The 22,035-nt window shown below is 53.9% G+C and overlaps 1 protein-coding gene across 1 annotated transcript in view; it reads right to left on the reverse strand.

Annotated features, from left to right (window-relative positions):
* Positions 1-391: 391 nt before the first annotated feature.
* The window catches only part of FAIM2 (Fas apoptotic inhibitory molecule 2), a 33,938-nt gene continuing 12,294 nt past the window's right edge, over positions 392-22,035 (reverse strand). Inside the window, exons 6-12 of the mRNA XM_082352531.1 lie at positions 21,004-21,054; positions 20,624-20,663; positions 19,757-19,794; positions 19,132-19,219; positions 18,743-18,838; positions 16,997-17,050; positions 392-4,048 (exon numbers count right to left, since the gene is read on the reverse strand). Of these exons, the coding sequence (XP_082208657.1) occupies positions 3,899-4,048; positions 16,997-17,050; positions 18,743-18,838; positions 19,132-19,219; positions 19,757-19,794; positions 20,624-20,663; positions 21,004-21,054 (517 nt within the window). The 3' untranslated portion in view covers positions 392-3,898. The remainder of the gene's footprint in view (positions 4,049-16,996; positions 17,051-18,742; positions 18,839-19,131; positions 19,220-19,756; positions 19,795-20,623; positions 20,664-21,003; positions 21,055-22,035) is intronic.

The raw sequence follows: 22,035 nt of genomic DNA on the forward strand, positions 1-22,035 counted from the left end.
AGTCTTCACAGGAGAGGCAACTCTCAAAGCTGCTGTTCTTGGGGATCCTTCCAGGTACAACATAGGCTTTCCTTCTAGGGAACCAGATTTTGGGTCAAAATAAGGAAGAATCTTCTAACAGAACTGTGCACAAAAGAACAGGCTTCCATGGAAGGCTTCCCGTTGGGAGGAACCTCTGTCAGGGCTGTCACAGGTGCAAGGATCCAAAGGGCCTCCACCAAGGGTCTATATATATCGACAGGAGGGCCAGTGTGGAACGTGGAGATTTAATTCTCACTTAGCTACACTAGGAGCAGCAGCTCTGGCATGAACCCCTCACACTGCCACACACACACACACACACTCCCTGAGCCATACGAGGGGACGAGCAAAAGGCAGGCAAAGGAGAAGGTTCGGGTGTCATTGTTACTTTTATTCTTATCTCCTGTCAGTCGTGGACCAGGAAGGTGAGGCCAGGGAAAGGAACAGCGCAGATCCCAGGAAACTTGGAGGAGCTGAGGCCTGAAGGGCTTGTTTCTGGGGGTGTGTCTCTGCCCTCAGACACTCGAGAGAAAGCTCTGGGCCTGGGTGGCACAGGAGTGGTTTCCAACAGACAGGTAAACAGTGTCTGAGAGATGACAGTGGCTGTACTAAAGGGAACAGCAGGAGGCTGAGGCAGAGGGTGGTCTGGGGTGATCCAAGAAGAGCCGGGAACGAAGGCCAGTGGCCAGATCCTGCCCGCAAACCTCAGGCCACACATCCTTCTGCTTCTCGCCTGCAGAACTAGGCCCTGCTTTTCCTCAGGCAGCCACTGAGGGGCAGCAAAGTGCTTGAGTGAAATCCCAGGTGAGCCGGGGAGGGAGAGGCAGAGCCTTTTGGAACAAGGGTGTCTGTCTGATCCTGATGCCCCCAGGAGCAAAAGCTGAGGATGGCAGAACCAAGATTCCAGGGGCTTCCCCAGGCGATACAGGAGCCACACCTGAGCCTGGGAATCGGTGCTAGAGGCCAGGGACTTGTGTGTACCTCCCTGGCCCCCCATCTACAATCCCCAGGAGAGGATCTTTTGCTCTGTTTTCCCCTCAGTAAAAGACCTCTAACCTTCATCACAGATGGTCAGATTCTTGGCTGCCTGCAGTTTTATAAAATCCAACCCACCCCTTCCTGGGCAGGGAAGCAGGCTTCCCTCCTCCTCTGCAGCTTGTGGCACCTGCCCAGCTTCGGTTTCTCTGTTTCTTGTAATCCTGCATTCCTGTTCCCCACCCTTCCTCCTTCCAAGACCCATCCAGGTGTCCCTGGGGTGCCTCATGGCTTCAGTACAGGTGGAACCCAGGAGCCTCAGCCTTGGCTCTGCTGCCAGCTCAGACCTGGACCGCTGGTCCTGGACCCCTCTCAGGACCCAGAATAGGAGACTCTGCAGCATACTCTGCTGTGCGATGGCCCTGAGTTGCCCCGTCACATTGTCTATTGCTGAGTGCTTGCCTCCCCCTTCACGCTTTTGGAGCTCAGCCTTGGAAAAGCTTCTCAGTCCCCAACTTCTGCATAAACTGTCCTAGGAAGAGGAGGGTTTTGACAAGTGGATTCTGGGAAGCATGACCAAAGCCCAGGCTGAGAATTACAGGGCAAGGGGTGGGAGAAGTAACCCCTCTAGTACTGGAACTGGAGATTAGGAGAGGAATCGAGGGGACCTCGGAGGAGAGGTGGCAACTGGATAAGGAAGTCAGTGCAAATAAGTGTTCTGGTGCCTGTCCCTGCGGCACTCTGGCCACGGTCTTCCATCTTGCTGATAGGAAAACTGAATCACAGTCAGTAAGAAACACTTGCTTAATACCATGAGCCTGTTGGCAATGAGGCTGGAAATCAGACACCAGAATCCTGCTTCCCAGCTTGTGTTTAGAAGGTGGAAACTACAGAGTACAAAATCTGGTGGTGGTAGCTGGGGTGGGGTGGGGATGGAAGGCCAGGGGTGGTAACGAGGACAACGAATCCCCCGAGCTGTCAGGGCCTGACCATCCAGTCTCATTCCAGCCCCCATCCAGTCTATTAGCTGTATGACCTTGGACCAAGCCTCTCCTTCACCTCAGCTTTCCTCTCTGCAATGGGGATGCGCCGAGTACTACCTTCGTAGGGTTGCCGTAATGGATTAATTTGGACCAGCACGCAGGGCGCATCCCACCTGTGCTCCCAGTTGCCTTTATCTCACACACCAACACCGCCATCCATTCTTGGTTCCCTCTCTCCTCATACCCAAGATGGAACAAAACCTCAAATGCTTCTGCAATATTTCTTAAAAGTTGGAAATAGGAAGGGCGGAGAGGGAGGGATCAGGAACACATAGATAACATACCTAGTTATCCCCCCACCCCCAGGGGCAAACAGAGCCACCGGCATATGGGGAGAGAGGCAACCCTGGAGGGAGAGGCCAGGGAAGGGTCCAAGTATCCACTCTGAACCTCCCTGACTCCACACAGTAACTTTCCATTGGCCCAGTTAGCCGCTAGCAAGGTCAGGCTGCACGCTTCCCCCAGGTGTGGCCCCCTGGTCCACTCCCCGGCAGACTTGCAGGGGGCTGGGTGGCTGACGCACACCCTGCCTGAGATCTCAGCCGCCCAGAGGCTGATAAGGAGACCCGACCCCATCACATGGGGACCAGCTGGAGGGACTTGCCCTGGTTGTTAACATCAGCTGGACGGCTTCCAAATTGGAGAGATGAGGAGATAAGGAGTGAAACGGCCTAGACCTCTGGCCTGAGTGGCCAGAGAAGCTAGGAGAAGGGACACGGGCACTGCCAATGGAGGCCTCAGGAGGCCTGACTGGGGATAAGCCAGCAACTGGCAGAGGATGGGGGAGGTTTTAGGAAGTGAGATGGGCAGAAAGACCGTGGGGAAGGGCTGGAGGCAGGGCCGGATTCCCTCCTGGTGGGGCTGGCTCAGTTGCTAGATAAGCCTCCCTTCCCTAGAATACCCAGTCCTCCAGGGCCCAGGCCCTCACTCAGCCTCAGGCCTGTGGCAGCAGCCTGGGAGTTTAAGAGAAGACGTGAGCGGATGTTGGTTTCAGTCCTGCCACGCCTCCCAGGAGGATGCAGGTCTGGGTGAGTCGGCGGTGCTGCAGAGCCCAGGCCTCCCAGTTGGTTGGCTGCCTGCTCCCAACTCCCTTGGAGCCTCAGGACAGGTCCCCACTCAGTAGCAGGGCCCCTGCCCCCACCTCCTGCCCCAACAGCTCTGTGTCATGACCCAGGAGGGTAAACCAAGGCAAGCACGGATGGCACTGGCTTCCTGCCCCTCTCTCTGCTGCAGGGCTCAGGTGCCTAGAACAAGCCGCTGGTCCCAGAGCTGAGAGAAGATGGGCAGCCTGGAACAGCCATCCTGTTCACCCACTATCCCCGTCCCCCCACTGCAGAGCACCCACATCTTGTCTCCCAGTTGTCCTCCCCACCCCTTTCTTACCGAATGTCAAAGCCTAACTGGAAGGAGGGAGGGGAGGCAGGGGGTGGGCACAGGACAGTGTGCCCCATAGTCCCACAGCTGTGGCAGCCTCAGGAGGAATCACGGTGGGGCTGCAGGCCTCGGCCAGGCTTCCTGGGATCTTTTTCCCACCTCTGAAATCCTGCTGGGCTTCTCCCACTCATCCCTTGGGTCCTCAAACCCAGAGGAACCTCCAGCCTCGACTGTCTCAGTTTGGGAGATATAACTGGGGGGAAGGGGCAGCACAGGGGATGGTGTGACCTGGGTACCGCAGGGCCCCTGATGGCATGGGTACAAGCTGCAGAGGGTGAGGATGAGGGCTGGCTGAGGGAAGTGAGCAGGCTTGCCAAAGGCTGGGCTGGCAGCTAGCTTTATATCTGGGCTGGCAGGAGCACAGGGAGGGTCAGAGGACCAGCAAGGGGGCATTCTCTGAAGGAAGGGGGGGTGGGAAGGGGTCCTCATTCCCGGTTGGTGCCAAAAAGCTGCAGGAAGAAGGTGAAGATATAGATGATGTCCAGGTAAATGTTGAGGGCTCCAAAAATATACTCCTCAGGGCTCAGCGAGTGGCGTCGGCTACCCATCAGCAACTGGGTGTCAAATGCCAGGAACTGAGGGAAGGGGGAAGAGAGAGAGAGAGGTCAGAAGGTCTGGTCACTGTGACACTGACCAAGGGAGCCCAGTGTCCCAGCCCAGGCCCACCCCCAATTTTGTTATCACGGGCTGCCTGGCTGCTCAGTGACCCTCCTGTGACAGCCCAGAATATGGCACTTTCCCGACACCTTCCATCCCTAATTCAACACTTTTTTACTGAGCACCTACTATGTGCCAGCCACCGATGCAGCAAAGAACAAGACAGACAAGAACCCCGACTTCATAGAGCTTAGAGTCTAGCGGGAAAGTAATTGTTAGTATGGTGAGTAACAAAGAGAAACACAAAGTGCCACAGGGGGCTGATAACAGGTACCTGACCAATGTGAGTGTGTCAGGGGTCAGGGAAGGCTTCCTGGAGGAGGGGACCTTCAAGCAGAGGCATAGTCTTCTTGCCATTCCCTCAGGGCCCTACTCTTAGAGGATGAATGAATGCTCCATGTAACAGTGAGCAGGGAGCAGGCACTTGTTAGGTGCTTTATAGACATTAGCCTACTTTGTCCTAATAATGTCCCTATTGAGTAGGGATTCTACCTTTCTTAGAGGAAACCAAGGCCCAGAGATGTTCAGTACTTAACCAAGGTTACACAGCTGGGAAGTAGCAAAGCCAGGATCTGCACCCAAGCAGGCTGGCTCCAGAGCCCGCTCATTTAACCATTCTGCTCTGCAGCTTATGGGCAGCACCCAGGGTTAATGTGTTTCCTGCCAGGAAACAGGCTCCCCCAAGAGCCCCAGTGACTTGCTCAGAGCTGCAGACAACGAGGAACACCACATCATGCCTGCTTTCGGGGGCTCACCACTTAGCGGGGGACACTTACAGATGATTACAGTAAAACCTGGTAAATGCCATAATTAGGGCTGATTGGGCAGGGGGAAGGTGGCCTGGGAGAGGTGACACTTTCCCTGGGGCTTGAAGTATGAGTAGGAGTTTGCTAGACTAAGCAGGCCTGGGGAAGCCCTGGAGGTGAGGGCGGTGGTGTGCAGAATGAGGAATTCACTGTGGCAGGAGCAGTGGGGCAAAGGGATGGATGGACAGAGGCTGGAGCCCAGGGGCCAGAGGCTCCAGCAGGGAGCAGCTCCAGCATGTGGGACATCGAGGCATGTCACCCTTGAGGGCGGGGAGGTGGGGGTGATTACAAGTGTGGGCTTGAAAGTCAGACGGACTTGGATTCCAGTCTCAGCTCTGTTACTCACTAGCTCTGGGATCCTGGGCCAGGTTATTTAGTCGCTCTGAGCCCATGAGTCCGCCTCGGCAGAAGGGAGATGAGTGTGCTTGCCTCCTGAGGATGTTGTGAGAGTGAGATAATGCGTGCAAGGTGCCTGGCAAGGTGCCTGACACATGGTAAGCACTTAATGAATGGTGGCTATTAGTGCAGTTTTATTGTTATATCTGCAGAAGGAGAGGTGCCCTCTTGAGAGCTTGTGTGCGCTGCTGCTGAGACTCAGGTCTCCTGCCACTCAGCAAGGAGGCAGAAATGTCACTAGGGAAGCTGTGTAGCCTTAACAGCAGGCAAATGGAGAACCATAGCCAGGGCTGAGGGGGCCCTGCTCAGGGCATGAGAATACAGGACCAGAGTCGGAATGCCTGGGTTTGGGCTTCTATACCTTGGAGCCATCACCCACTTGACCTCAGTGTCCTCACCTGCAAAATGGGACAGTAATGACGACCACACCATGGTGTGGTTTTGAGGGTAAATGTATGACAGCATACGTGTCATCAACTATTGTTATTCTTTAGTGTCGTTTTACTCCACTCTACTCTGCTCCTTCTCAATTTGATTTGGATTGCCAGGTAAAGTTTCCTTCTGTAGCAAGAACAGGCAAGGAGAGGGGCTGACTCAATGCTACAGGCTGCTTAGCAGTCACGGCTGCCAGCATAAGTTAATAAACTGCTGATCTGGCTTACCAATCAGTCGCTTGCTTGGTTGATTTCCCAGAGCCTGGTCACCCCTGGGTGAGCTAATGAAATTGAATCTCTCAACTAGAAGGCTTGGACCTGACCCGGTCTGGGGGTGGCCTCTCCAAGGAGCCTCCTAGAACAGCCAGCTGGCTTTTCTCTTGGAGAAAAGAGGAATGAAATGGTTTCTGCCCCTGTCCTTGGCCAATGGCCATGGATGCTTATCTACATGGGCTATCTGCGAGAGCCTGCCACAAATTTCAACCCCACTGCCCAGTAACACCCATCACTGCAACCTCATGCCTGTAAGCCAGCTGAAGGCTTTCCATTCATTTATTCCCAGCAGCATTTGTTGAGCATCTACTATGTTGCAGGGAACATGAAAGCAAAAGACATGATCAGAGATTACATTACGAACATGCATTCACACAGGGGAAAGTAACTTGATAATCTCCCTGGGTGATGAGCACTGTTCCCTAACATGTTGGCTGAGAGCAGATATCTTGGTCATAGTTAACATTTTAGTTGGCAGCTAAGATCTTAGTTGAGAGCTAACGACCAGATTGACCACTGACACCTAAAAGGACAGCAGGAGACTTCCCTGGTGGCGCAGTGGTTAAGAATCCGCCTGCCAATGCAGGGGACACGGGTTCGAGCCCTGGTCCGGGAAGATCCCACATGCCGCGGAGCAACTAAGTCCATGCACCACAACTACTGAGCCCGCACGCCTAGAGCCCGTGCTCCACAACAAGAGAAGCCACCATGATGAGAGGCCCGCGCACCGCAACCAAGAGTAGCCCCCGGTCGTCGCAACTAGAGAAAGCCTGCACGCAGCAACGAAGACCCAATGTAGCCAAAAATAAATAAGTAAAATAAATAAATTTATATATATAAAAAAATTCCCCAATCCTGCCAAAGTCATAAAAAAAAAAAGAGGACAGCAGGTGCTTGAGTTGTGAGGCAACTGGATACAAGACCCTGCAGGAGGGGCATGTGGGTCAGGGGCAAGAGGCAGGAGCTGGACGAGGACGCTACTAACTTACATCTGAACCGTCTTTTCACGCGCTAGTCCTTTATCTCACTTGCCCAATTCACTCTAGGAGGTGGATATTCACCCTTATTATTTTAAATATGAGGAAAGGAGTCTCAGAGCAGGTGAATGACTTGCTGATGGTCATTTATCTAGCTGGAACCAGATTACCTGTCTCCCACGTTCCGACAGAGAAGGAGGGAGGGTGGGCTTGAACGGAGGGAGGAAAGCACGCACAGAGGGCAGAGGAGACAAAGGCAGACTTTCCTGGTTCACCCTATTGGCCAGGGCTGCACCTGGTCAGGGTCCCACGGCCATACACTCGGCCTGACCCTGCCTCATCCAGGCTTATGTCTGCTGGCCTGCCAGAAATGAGGCTGAGAGGCTCTGGGGGAGCCATGCCATGGAAAGGGTAGCTCAGAGCCACCAACAAACAGGCACTGAATACAAAAAGCTGGGGTTGCAATGTGTTGAATCAGCATAAAAAATATACGTGGACCATGTCCATCCTACAGAAATGCCAGCATAAGGGCTCAAAGCAGCACACCCAAGGCTGTTCACGGCAGCCTTGGTTCTAACAGTGAAATCCTGGAAACAAACCCAACCTCTATCAACCAGGGGATTGTGAGGTAAACTGCGGGCAGCAGTGCTGAAGCAGAAACATCTCTGATATACACTCTTATGAGAAAAGCACAACTTGCAGAAAAATCCAAATCGCATGAGCCCCTTTATGTAACAAAAAAACCTCACAAAACTATATGTTATAGGGGCCTACGTAGCATATACCTATAAAATGCATATAGAAAGGTCTGGAAGGAGAGACAACTGATCACAGCTGTTACACGGCCAAATGACATTTGCTTTATCTATATTATTTAAGATTTTAAAAAATGAAATATATGAATAAGTGTACTCATACATTATATTAGAAAAAATTAAGAGAAGGGTTAAAGTAGCACAAAGGAAGAGTTTGTGAACTGTTTCATTTAACTGTCACCATAATCCCCTGGGACAGGTATTGCATGATCATCTCCATCATGGAGCTGAGGAGACTGAGGCCCAGAGAGTATAAATGACTCACCCACTTCACACAGCTGAGAGGACAGACAGTCCCATTCTGTTTCCACCATGTGACACTGCTTTGGGGCGTGGGGTGTGTGTGTGTGTGTGTGTGTGTCTCTGTGCAGAAGGATGGAAGAGGTGAGAAGTGTAAACAAAGCTCATGGCCAAGAGCCTAGCAAGCTATCTGGGGAGATGCAGGGAGCGCTGGGCCCACCTGGCTCCGCCCCCACTTTCTGGGCTAGAAGGTGAGCGTGGGCTTTGAGGATTCCAGAGAAAAGAGACTACCAGCTTTAAGCCCTTGTGCCCTCAGTTGGGATGCAGGACAAGGAGAGGGGAGCTGAGTGGAGACCCGCCTGGGGCCCATAGAAGATACTTCTCTTGTCTTCAGCGACCTGGGTGTCAAAAGTTTAAATGGCACAGACGACCTCCGCATGCACCCCTGGGTCCTGGGAAGCACTCCCAGGTGGGTCACCACCACCAAAGGAACAGGGTCTGGCAGCCATGTGAGCCAGAAAGTCTGGCCCAAGATAAAAGGGGAGCAGTGTGAAAAGGTATGTGAAAGAGGAAGGGTGTGCGTGTAGTACAGTGCTTAAGAGCACGGACTGGGGAGTCGCACAGACCTGGGTTCAAAGCTTGCCTATGACCTTAGGCAACTGACTACTACTAACAGGTAATATTATTGATCACTGATGACATGCCAGGCACTTTCTGACTGCTTTGCACATATTAATTCACTGAAAAGTCACAACCTACGAGGTGGGTACTATTATTATCTGCATTTTACGGATAAGGAAACAGAAGCACAGAGAGGTGACATGACTTGATCAGTCCACACAGCTCGAATGTGGCAGAGAATGGATTTGAACCCAGCTACTGTGCTCCAAAATCTGGTGTTCTGAATTATAAGGTTAACATTTACAATAAGGGTGAAAGCTACCATCGTAGTTGAGAGACTACCATGTTCCAGGTGCTAGGCTGTTTTCTTTTTTCTGTTCATATATTATCTTATAAAGCATTACCACAGCCTTGTGAGATAGTTAATATTAGCCTCATTTTAAGATGTGGCACAGAGAGATCAAGTAACTTGCCCAAAGGTCACAGTGGTAAGAGGATGAGCTAGGCCTTGACTGTGGTTTGGGTGGGGTGCACGTGGCCACCTGGAGAGCCCCCCTGGCCCTCCTGATAGCACCTTTCCCGGCTCTGCCCCTGTATGCCTGTGTAGATGCTCCCCTGCCCTGCTCCCTACAGGGACTCTGAATCACCCCTCCCTCAGTCTACCAGCACTGGGGCTGGGGGGCTTCTTTCACCTTCTCCGGGTCAGGGTGTTGGTTTGAAAGGCTTGGTTTGAGCAGGGCATTGGTTTCTGAGGATTAGTGTCTCAGGAAGTGAGACTCAGGTGAGGTCCAGGAGGCGGACACGAGTACACTTTCCCCCCGAAGGAGCAATTACTGGTCAATCCACCCTCCCTCCTGTCACCCTCAGAGGAATCCACTCAATCTCGAGTGGGTTCAGATGAGGCCACGGGTGGGTATCAGGGCTGTTGTGGTGACAGAGGGTGGGCGGCAGGACAGAGTAGGTTCTCACTGGATCTTTCAGGCTCATGTAAACCATTGAGGCAAAAGAGTCTCTAAACTCTGAATGAAATAAAGATGAGTCTAAAATAAAGTGATACCCCTGCCTTGGGTTTGTGCAGCCATTTTTACTTTTCAAAATGTTTCTCTAACTGTGAAGAAGGCAGGGCATCTATCACAGCCCCCATTAGAAAAGCAGGGTAAGGGGTGGGGTGGGGGCAGACTGGAGTCTCTTCCCCAAATCCCTCACATGCTGTGGGAAGATTCACAGGACACACAGAGTCCCTGTTGGGGCTGGATGGAAGTAACTGCCCAAAGCCTAGCCTCAGGGTGACAGAGGCTGAGAAGCCCTCTCTGGGCCCTCCTGCTGTGGGGGGACCTCTCTAGGCCTCTATCTTCCCATCTGTGAAATGGACAGGGAGACAGAGTAGAAAGAATGCTGGGCTGAGAGTCAGGAAAATGGGGCTTTCATCCAGCTTGGCAGCCAACAGTGCATGCATGTGTGTGGTGTGTGTGTGTGTGGTGTGTGTATGTAGTGTGTTTGTGATGCGTATATGGTATGCATGTGTATATGTGTGTGTGGTGTGTGTATGTGTAGTGTATGTGTGATGTGTGTATGGTATGCATGTAAGTGGTGTGTGTGTGTAGTATGTATGTGTGTGGTGTGTATGTGTGACATGTGTATGCTATGCATGTGTATGGTGTGTGTGTATGTGTGTGTGGTGTGTATGTGTGATGTGTGTATGGTATGCATGTGTGGGGTGTGTGTGTGAGTGTGTAGTATGTATGTGTGGTGTGTATGTGTGATGTGTGTATGGTATGCATGTGTGTGGTGTGTGTATGTGTGTGTGGTGTATATGTGTGATGTGTGTATGGTATGCATTGTGTGGTGTGTGAGTGTGTAGTATGTATGTGTGTGGTGTGTATGTGTGACGTGTGTATGGTATGTGTGTGGGGTATGTGTGTGTGTGTGCTGTGTATGTGTGATATGTGTATGGTGTCTGTGTGTGGTGTGTGTATGTGTGTGGTGTGTATGTGTGATGTGTGTATGGTGTCTGTGTGTGGTGTGTGTATGTGTGTGGTGTGTATGTGTGACGTGCATATGGTATGCATGTGTGTGGTGTGTGTATGTGTGTGGTGTGTATGTGTGATGTGTGTATGGTATGCATGTGTGTGGTGTGTGTGTATGTGTGTGTGGTGTGTGACGTGTGTATGGTATCTGTGTGTGGTGTGTGTGTGAGTGTGTAGTATGTATGTGTGTGTGGTGTGTATGTGTGACGTGTGTATGGTATGCATGTGTGTGGTGTGTGTGTATGTGTGTGTGGTGTGTGACATGTGTATGGTATGCATGTGTGTGGTGTGTGTGTGAGTGTGTAGTATGTATGTGTGTGTGGTGTGTACATGTGTGTGGTGTGTGTGTATGTATGTGTGGTGTGTATGTGTGATGTGTGTATGGTATGCATGTGTGTGGTGTGTGTGTATGTGTGTGTGGTGTGTGACGTGTGTATGGTATGCATGTGTGTGGTGTGTGTGTATGTGTGTGTGGTGTGTATGTGTGATGTGTGTATGGTATGCATGTGTGTGGTGTGTGTGTATGTGTGTGTGGTGTGTGACGTGTGTATGGTATGCATGTGTGTGGTGTGTGTGTGAGTGTGTAGTATGTATGTGTGTGTGGTGTGTGTGTGAGTGTGTAGTATGTATGTGTGTGTGGTGTGTACGTGTGTGTGGTGTGTGTGTCTGGGTGTGCTCTCTCTGGGTCTCAGCGCAGGGAGGTCCCTGTCTTTCTGAGGGCTCACAGTCTCAGTGTTCCTTTTCTTCTAGGAACTGAGAGCAGACGGTTGTGTGTGTCCCCTCAATGGTCAGAAGTCAATACCCAGCACTGGAGGCCCAGCACCTGTACAAACAAAGCATCTTCCTATCCAAGCTTCACTCATCCAAACACCATCAGGCCCTGACGCATCCAGTACTGACCACACTGGCTCTCCGTGCCACCCCATCCCTGACTCTGGGACACTGCAGTGGCCTCCTAACTAATCTCTCAGCCTCTCTCCTATTCATTAATCTGGCTTCTCACTAATCTTCCTTAAAGCATAGCGACTGATGTTTCCTGAGGTCCTCAAACTGGCCAGATGGGGCAGGCAGGAAGAGAGTTCTGTTCCCATTGGGCCCATCACCTAATTTCTAAAGTCCTACTCCTGGTTTCTTCCCTAGGTATCCAGGCTTGGCTTCCTGATTTAAGTGGCTGGGACACTTAGCTTCCCCAAAGAAGGACCAACTCTGAGGCAGAGCAACCTGCCCAGAGTCATGTAGGCAAAGAGGCTCAGTCACTGCAGGAAACCAGCTGGCCAGGCCCTGGGCACCACCTGTGCTCCCTTGCTCTCTCTCTCTCTCTCTCTCTCTCCCCCTCTCCCTGCCTCAACCCTCCTGCTCTGTCCAAACCCCTCCACCTTGCCTCATCACCCCGGCCCAGCCCTCATGTTCCTCTGCCTCACTTTTCATGAGCTTCTACAGAAAAGCACTCCAGGAGAGGGCACTAGAGGGGAGAGGAGGAGGGGGCCAGCCTGAGGCCAGTACCTTTCGGCTGACTCACCCACTTCCGTTGGCATTTGAGTCTAAGTGCCTAGAGGTGGGTTACGTGGTAGGGTGAGGGAGAACACCCAAGCCTCTTGAGAATGTGCCAAGGCTAGTCGGGGTGAGGCGCAGGAGGCTCCCCACCTCTCCAGTCTCAGCCTACTCCATCTGGGCGGCCCTGCTCTCAAAGATGGCAGAGTGCCTCGGGGGAGGGGCTGAGGTCTCTAGGAGAAAATCTTTTGCTGCTCACAGCCCTTCCAAGGCCCCGACTGCTGGGGGTTGGGGTGGTTCTCACTGGGATCTGGGCCCGCCTCTGACACTTCTCTTCTCCCTTTTCTCACACATCCTCCTCGAGGCAGCAAGGAGGATAGGGATCGCTGAGTGAAATTCTTGCCTAGCTGTAGTGCTGGAACGGCCCCTCATGGTGCTGAGAATTCTCTATCGGCTAGGGTAGGAGATGCCAGGATGGGCAGACGGAGAGACCAGGGGTGCTGGGCACTGGTTCTGGGGATGGGTTGAAGCTACAGGACCACAGATTCCAAAGGACAGAAGTGATGCTGGAAGCAGGATCAGATTGAGGTCAAGGACCTTCTGAGCTGAGGTTAATGGGGAGGAATGGGGACCTTAGTTCTTATGGGGCTGGGCCTCTGTGGGTCTCCACCCACCTGACACTGAGAGGAGGGAGGGGAATGAGTCTAGCAGCCCCTCCTCAACTCTCCCCACACCATGGGACCCAGGGGACGGGCTGCAGGTCGTCCCTCCTTTGAGCCAGGTGGCAGAGGGCAGGAGATGGGACTGGGCATTGACGTCACGTGCTCCTAACCATTGTTTACATAACCTGCCAGATGAACCCAAAACTGTCGCAGTGTGGCTCTCCTAATAAGACATTAACAGGTAATTAGGTGCAGTGGTTCCTCCCCCCTGTGACTCACAGAAGACTGATGCTTAAGTCAGCTACGCACCCATGCTTTCTTTGCCTCACTCTGACAGCACCTCAGCCGGACCTGGCCTCTCAGGCGTCTGTTCATTCTGCAAACATCTAGGGGTGCCTGCTGTGCGCCACGCACCGTTCTAGGCACCGTGGATGCAGCGATGAGCAAGCCAGACCCAAATCCCTGCCTTCAAGGAACTTAAATTCTGCTGGACGGAGACAAACAATAAATAAACCAGAAAAATGTGTAGTATGTCAGAGGATGAGACGTGCTATGGAGAAACAGGGGCGTAGGGAGCAACATGCGTGCGTGCCTGCGTGTGCGTGTGTACACACTCAGCACAAGAGATTGTAAATAAAGCAAACACTTGAAGGAGGGGAGAGAGGGAGCTGTGAGCAGATGGGAAGGAACAGACAGAGGCAACCTCGGGTGCAGGGGCCCTGGGCTGGGAGTGAGCCTGCCGTCCTCAGGAGCAGCAAGGATGCCAGCGTGGCGGCAGCAGAGTGGGTGATGGGGAGCGGGAGGCCGTGAGGTCAGGGAGGGCCTGCAGGCAGTGGAGAGCGATTGCTGGAGGCCAAGCGGAGGAATGACCTGACCTCATTAATGTTTAACAGGATCACTCTAGCTGCTGTGGTGTGGGACACGGACTGTCGGGACAGCACCCGTGGGAGGCCATTTCAAGAATCCAGGTGGAAGGTGATGGCGACATGGACCAGGAAGTAGCCGTGAAGGTGGAGAGAAGCAATCAGATTCTAGATGGAAGGTGAGGCCAACCGGATTTGCTGCTGGGCCAGCTGTGGGGTGTGGGGAGACTGAGGAGTCGAGGTGTCATCAAGGCGTTTGGCCTGAGTGGCTGAAAGGATGGAGCTGCCACTTACAGCAACAAGGAAGGCTGTGGGAGGAGCAGGGGTTTGGGGAAGAGTAGGAGCTGAACCCTGTGCACATTAAGTTTGCGGTGCCTAGTAGATTTCCAAATGTGGACACGGAGTAGGCAATTGGAAAGTCTAGTGTGGGATTCCAGGCTAGTGATGTAAAATTTAGGGTCATCATCATAAAAGATGGTATTCAAAGTCTTGAGACAGTCTGAGATCCCCTAGGGAGTGAGTGTGGATGGTCCATGGCCCCAGAGCCCTCCAGTGTGACCCGGGAAGAAGGAGGAAAACCAGGAGAGCTGGTGCCTGGATACCAAGTGAAGAAGATGCTTCTGGGGGGAGGGAATGAGCAATAGTATCAAATGCTGCTGAGAGTCGAGCAAGATAAGGACTGAGAAATGACCGCTGGATTCAGTCACAGGGAGGCCATTGTGGACCGCGGAGAGAGCACTTTTAAGAGGGTAAGAGAGAATGGGAGAAGGACTGAGTAGAGAGAAGGGAGGAAGGGAGGAGAGGAATTGGAGAGAGTGTAGATTCCATTTTAAGGAGCTTTGCTCTAACTGGGGCGGGGCTAGAGGGAGATGTGGGTTAAGAGTGTTTTGTGTGTTGCTGTTTTTTCAGTTGGGAGAAATTACAGCCTGTTTCTATGCAGATGGAAATAATCCAGTAGAGAGGGCAATACTGATGGTGCGAGAGAGGGAAGGGGAACATTGCTGGAAAGATCACCCCAGCCTCTCCCCACTTCAAGCCAATAGAAGTTGTCCTCTTTGAGAGGGACGATGGGGGTTCTGGCAACGGCACCAGGCTGGGCACAGGACACCTGGGTCCTGTCCTAAATCTGCCCCTTACTGGAGGTGGGACCCTGTGCCAGCCCCTTAACACCCGGGACTTCAGATGTGGAAAGCGGGTCTTCACATGTAAAAACCGGTCTAACAGCAGCACTACCTCCCTTCCTGGGTTGTGATGGAGATCCAGTGAGGTAATAGGTGTGAAAGTGCTTTGTAAAATGTAAAGGGTGGAACAGATGGTTGAGATTATTTTTATTATTCTAATAATGCAAGGGATTATTAAACAAATTTAAAGGATTACTGTTCATCCAACCCGACTTGTACACACAGCCCTCCCCGCATAGCTGACACACATGCTGTGTCCTGATCAGCACGAAGCCAAGTAAACTCTCTGACGCTCCATCAGCGCTCACCCTCCTCCCACTCTGCCCGGCACGGACCCCTCTTCTTCCATTTGTCCCTGGCAAACGCTGTCCTCTGAGGCCTCCCCAGTCTCCCTCCCCTCAGTCTGACCCTCCTTCTTCCTTTCCTCCTAGCCGATACCCCCCCACCCCAACCTTTTCATCAAAATTTGTCTTTAGCAGGTACTGTGTGGAGGAAAGAGTGTGATCTGGAGCCAGAGAAGTTAGTGTTGTAGGATCATCAACCATCCTGGTTTGCCCAACCTTGGAGCTCCTAGGGGGTTCCCCCAAGAAGTGAGACTTTCAGTGCTAAAACTGGGAAAGTTCTGGGTAAACTGGGATAAGTTGGTCACCCTAGTCTTGACCAAGGCCAATCACACTTAGTTGATTTACCATTATCTTGCAGGGAAACCTTAGAAAAATCACTTAACTTCTTTGGGGTTAAGTTTTCTCATCTCTAAGATGAGAGGCTTGAAGTTTCACTAGACCCCTTTTTTAGTCCTGTCCAGCCCTCAGCTTCTGAGCCTGGAGGCCATTTACTCCATAGATATTTACTGAGTGCCACTATGTGCCATGCACTGTGCTCTTCCTGCTGACTGTGGCATCCTGGGCACACAGCACACACCTCACACATTGTAGGTGCTCAATAAAGACTTGTGGAAATGAATGAATGAATCTACCACACCCCCATTCCTGGCTCGATCCCTATCCACACCCCCAAAGTCTCTGCTCATAGTTCTGACCCCCTATTTTCCCCCCATCTCTGCTCCCCCACTCTGTCAGCCATAAGCCTCTGGAACATGTGATGAAGCCCAGAACTCTGACCAGACTGAGTTGAGCTGAAAACACCAGGGAGGGAGAGGAGAGCCTGGTCACTGCTCCCGCTGGCAGTGTTTACCTTGGATGCCACCCCACCCCGCAAGAGGATGTCACCAACACACGCTTGCCCTGGAGCACCATCACATTCAAGTGCTGGGAGCCCACTGAGCAAAGGGCCTGTGTTGGGCTGCTCTAGGCAGACATCTGCCCCTGGTCACCTTCCATCTCCTGGGCATCTGCCTCCAGCCACCCCACTCCCTTCCCCACCTAGCCTCAGACCCTGAGTTGGGCTCTGGGGCCATCTGTGCATATTCCCAGTCTAACCCTCCACTTCCTAGGATGCTGTCTGCTGTCTGCAAGTCATCTAAAGTCTCTGAGCTTCAGGCTCCTCACCTTAATCTGAGAACAATAGAACCTAGTTTATAGAGTTATGGTGAGGATTCAGTATATGTGCAGAGCTTGCTGTGGGAGAAGCAAGTGCTCAATAAATACCAGCTATCATTGTTATCACAACCATAATCATCATCATTCACACTCTCAGTTTGGTGAGGACAGCCAAGGACAAGCTCAATCTAAGTGCATCTGTCACAGGGTACCTGGAATCTCCCCTGCTCCAAGAAGCCTTCCCAGATTACTCCCAGCAGAGCAAGGACTAACTTAGTCAATGCGTCTGGGACACCCTCACTCTCCCACTCCCACAGGCAGCACTGAACCTCCCCAGGAGCCAGGGGTACCTCTTCCCAGCTCTGTCTAAAGCATCAATGTTGTTGTTACAACCTTCCTTGCCCCTCTGCCCAGGTCAGCTGGTCTGTCTTAGAGACCTGAGCAGCACTGAGACCCTCTGCGCCCACTGGTCCTTCACAAGGGTTCAGAGGAGAGGACTATGAGGAAGATAGGGATGGTGGAGGGGCCTGAGGAGACGGTGGGAGGCTGAGAAGGCAGGGTCCCCAGGAGGCCACACTCACCAATGTAAACACGCCTGCTCCCAGCACGGCATACACGGCATGGAGCCAGGGTACCTGCGGGGCAGACAAAAAATGGGCTCAAGGATGGCGAGATGGGCAGTGCAGCAGAGGGGCAGGGAGAAGGGATCAGTCCGAGAATGGAGGGTGTGGGACAGAGCTTCCCAGTGGGGGCCCCCTCTCACCCCCCAAAACCCAGCCCCAGACTGAGAGGTCCTTAATCCCCTGTGTGCTCACGGTGGGTGGGGGAGCCCCAGGATAACAGTGATCCTGGAGGGGCTGGCAGGGGAGGTCCAGACGGGCCAGCGCTTCTTTCCTCCACACACAGCCCCAGGCTCAGGCTGGCCCAGGGCGACTCATCCTATGGGGTCCCTGCCATCCTCCCAGCCTGGGTCTGGCCTGAGGCTGCGCCCTTCTCCCAGTGTGGACTCATCCCTGTGCTGTCTGTCCCCATGTCAGGAGCTTCCTGGCTCTGCCTGTGTGGGTAAAGGGGCTCAGGTAGAAGGGGACAAAGACTTAGGCCCAGGGGTTCGTGGGGGGGGCATCTGGCATCCCTGCCAGCTGTGCTTGATGGGATTGCCTGCAGAGGCTGGAACAGCACCCCTTCCCAACCTCTGCCCCCCCCCCAGGCCTCAGGGGCACCCAGCTGAGTGTGGGAACCTTGCAAGAGGTGCCAAACCAGCCGTGCCCTCTGAAGAGCCTTCCCCCAGAAGATTCCTGGAAACATAGGCATTCCATCAGCCTGACCCGGGTCAATAAAGGGTTCTTTGAAGCTCTGGGGCCCCTTCCTGTACCCCGCCCCCCCCCATCCTAGATACACAGAGGGCCCCCAGGCCAGCTCCGGCTCCTCCCTTCGTCAACAGGATCCTGGGAAGAGCCAAGGAAATGCCAGAACCAATCCTGACGTTCTGGACTGGGAGGCAATAATCTGGGGCTGGGCAGCATGGGGTAGGGAGGGGGAGTGAGGAATACTGCTCTCAGCCTGGCAGAAAAGGGGCAGTGGGGGACCCCCGTACTAGAGGTAGCTAAGAGGAGCCCGCGGCAGGTACAAGCCCTGAGCCCTCAGCACGGGTCCAACAGCTGCTCTCTTGGGTTCCCAGGGTTCAAACCCCCTCCTGTGATGCCCTCAGTCTGCCCCTTCTCCACCTGCAGCAGCCTGAGTGCCTGGAATGGGTCACTGAGCCCTGAGCAGTCTTAGTGGGATGTCCCAGGCAGGCCGGACACTTCTTAAAGAGCTGAGATTCAGCTGTCCCCACGGACACCCTCAAGAGGCAGGGGTATGCTCGGAGCCCCACTGTCCCATTTCCCGCCTGCCTGGACAGCCAGATCCTGCCTCTCTGGACTTGACTGATTCCCCAGAGTCCCAGGAATCCCTTCCTCAGGGCTCCTCTGGGCCTGGTGGCCCCATGGAGCTCCGGAGCCCCCTCCCTGGCCTAGGGTTTAAGTGATCCGAGCCCTCCCCCTCAGCCTCACCTCCCCCCTAGTGGAGAAGATGGGAAAGGTGAAGCGGATGTGGCTTGTGGAGTGGGCAGGTGCCCAGACCTGTCAAGAAAAGCCTCGTTTCGTTGTTTGCTTACACTGCCAACCAGCCCAGGGCAGGTGCCAGGAGAGGCAGGACAGGATGGCAGGCTGTGAGCCCTTGGCTCCCGGCCTTCCCTGGAGGGTGTAGGAGGAAACAGCACCCTCGGGCCAGCACTCCCCCCCCCACTTCCATCCCCATGGGGCCGGCTGGGAGACCTGGAGACTCACGTATTGGAAGGGCAGGAGGATGGCCAGGATGAGGCCACTGAAGAAGAGAGTCATGAGCAGCACGAAGAGCACACCCTGGCAGGACGTGAAGTCAAACTGCAGGGATGGGATGGGCGTCAGCTGCCGGGCCCCTCAGGCCTGCACAGAACGGCTTGGCGTTCCTGGGGGCCCCGGCTGGGCAGTGTGCTGGCCAGAAGGCCAAGGCCTCGGCAGCAGGCCACCTTCCTGTGCTCACCCCAGAACCCGGCGTTCCTCCCCCTCCCATCCCAGGTGGCCTCCCCAGACACTACTCACGCCTTTTATCTCCCCCAGCTAGGGAATCCAAGCTTGGAGCGCCACCCACCCCACCCACTGCCAACCTTCCTCGGCCCGAAGGCCCCAGGGCTGACCTTGGTCTGGAAGCTAAAGACGGTGACCGAGAGGCAGACGAGGGCCGTGATACCCAGGCACAGCAGCACAGATGTGGTGTTGTAGTAGCTGCAGGACGGGCAGGCCAGGGGGTCGGCTTCGGGCCAGGGCTTCTGGTCTCCCCTCGCCCTCCTCCCAGGCCCTCCCCCTTCTGCCAGGACCTGATCCCACGACTTCTGGCCCCCAGCCTCTCCCCTTTCCCAGGATCCCCCCTCTCTCTGCCTCCTCATCCTTTCTACTGGGACCCACCCTCCCCATCACGCTCAGACTCAAAATCCTGTTAGAAGGATCTTGAAGAGGTGGAAATGGGGGTGGGGAGGGGTTTGTGCTGGTGCCTGGAGGTGGCTTATAGGGAACTGTGTGATGGTGAACCTGGGGTCTTTTCGGCTGCAGCTTGAGAGGTGTCACCTTGCTCTCCTCCGTCTCCCACCCCCACCCACCACCCTGGCCAGGTCCTGGAGGCAGAGTGCAGGAGGAGCGTGCCCTAAGCCAACGTCTCCTGCCTGCCTGAACGCCCACCCCCCGTCCAAACGCTCCCCGGAAGGACTGTGCTTGGGGCAGCTCCCCTCAGGGTGTGGCCAGCCCCCTTCCGCCTGGCCCCTTTACCTGGACAACATCCCAGTGAGGTAGGCCATGGACAGGGTCTGAAAGGAGAAGCAGGATGAGGGAATGCTGGGGGCCCAGACGCCTTCAAGGGCCAGCCTGGGTCTCCACCCCTTGTGCGTACCCCTCAACTCTGAGTCTGCTTTGCTCACACACACATTTACCTCCAGGATTTCTCCTGGTGAAGGAGGTCCCAGCTGTCCCTTTCTTTTTTCTGCAGCCCTGCTCTTCCCCCTTTCTAAGATTCACACCCTCCCCCCCGGCTCTTGTTATCCATAACTCTAGGAGTCCCCATACAAACTTCTTAAAAACAAAATCACAGGGCTTCCCTGGTGGCGCAGTGGTTGAGAATCTGCCTGCCAATGCAGGGGACACGGGTTCGAGCCCTGGTCTGGGAAGATCCCACATGCCACGGAGCAACTGGGCCCGTGAGCCACAATTACTGAGCCTGCGTGTCTGGAGCCTGTGCTCCGCAACAAGAGAGCCGCGACAGTGAGAGGCCCGCGCAACGCGATGAAGAGTGGTCCCCGCTTGCCGCAACTAGAGAAAGCCCTCGCACAGAAACGAAGACCCAACACAGCAATCAATCAATCAATCAATAAAAATAAATAAATAAAAAAACAAAAAAACAAAAAAACAAAAAAACAAAATCACAATGGAAAGAGAGAGTGGATGGAGTGGGGAGAGAAAGGCCATTTGGAAAGAGAGGGTGGGGTATCTTTGCAGAAGAAGTGGGGTGAAAATACCCCTGCCTCCCCCAGTGACCTCACATCGGCTATCTCCAACTCCTAGCCCTCGAAGCTCACCCTTCAACCCTCCTCCCTCCATCCCCACTCAGCATCTGTCCCCAGACACTCCCACATCACTTACAAAGATGGTCAGGAGGATCAGGTTCCAGGGGAAATGCCTCCTGTAAGGCAAGCAGCAGAGTCGAGTTCAGAGGAGAGTGGGGGGGTGCCTGCAGCACAGGCTGGGTCATGCTGTACGAGGGCTCTCCGACAAACTCATCCCCACTCCCCGGAGCTTCTTCCTTCAGCCACATCCCCATGTGCCCCCATCTGTGCCTTCACCCTCCGCCCACCTCTGAGGTGCCAAGTAAAGGAGGGAGGGGCAGGCCTGCTTGATGGGAGCCCAGAGAAGGATGGGGCCCTCTTAGGGGTGCACTGGTGGCGAGCAGGACTGGGGCCAGAACTTCCAAGGTCCTGCTCATGTTCCCACAAGCCATGTTGCTCCTCAAGCCATCATCATACCTGGGTCCAGAACAGCAGGCCAGGGTCAGGTAGGTCGCAAAGAAGACAGCGCTGTGAGAGACAGATGGATGGGTGAGCTGGTCCTCCCTGAAGGCCCTCCACCCAGTCCCCTGCTCATTCCACTCTCTGCCACCCCTGCCCACAGGGCTCCAAGCAGGGTGCCACGGGGCAGGGGCAGGGGTTGGTTAAGCGCATGATCATCTTAGAACCTTGCAATGGGCAGGGTGATGGTATAATTCCAAAAGAAAGAAAGGGGAATAAGATGAGCCTGCTTCTAGAAATACTGAATCTTGGGTGCCATGTGATAGCTAACCACCCAATGCAAAGTGGTTCCCCCCAGACAACATCTTATTACTTATATATATTTTGAAAAGCTCATATACAGTGTTCTCTATATGCCAGGCAGAGAGCTACATGCTTTATGAGTATTAGCTAATATAATCCTCATATCTTCTCTATGAAGCACGTTCTTCACTTTATAACTGAGGCACAGTGAGGCCAGATGAGTTGTCCAAGGTCACACAGCTACCACATGGCAGAGGCAGGGTTAGAACAGAGGCATTCTCCTCCAGAGTCCTAGCTTATAACCACCACCCCACACTGCCTCCTTTAGGCCTTTCCCTGGCCCTGTCACTACCTACAATGATCTTGTCTGTCCTGCCAGCACCTAGCACAGCAAGAAGTACCTGTGGCATGAATTTCTGGATCAGGTGGCCGTATCCATTGGGAAACTGGCAGGAAGCTCAGGTGGAACCCAGAGACAGGGCTTGAGGATTAAGGATCTTCTGGAGAGCAGTGGAGGTGGAGGCCAGTCCAGGAGGTGGGACATGAGGGCTGAAGACCCAAGAGTGGGGCATGCTCATGTCTACCTAGATTGGTGCCAACACCAATGCATGGTCTCCAGCTCTCAGTGTGCCCTCAACACATGGCACCTGTCATCCTTCCCCATCTCCCTCCTCGGTTCTCTCACCCATCCCCTACAGCAACAATGCCAACCATCCTCCTTCATCTGCAAACCTCCCAGGCTGCCTC

The sequence above is a fragment of the Balaenoptera borealis genome (genome assembly GCF_965194805.1).
Source record: "Balaenoptera borealis genome assembly, chromosome: 13".
NCBI lineage: Eukaryota > Metazoa > Chordata > Mammalia > Artiodactyla > Balaenopteridae > Balaenoptera > Balaenoptera borealis.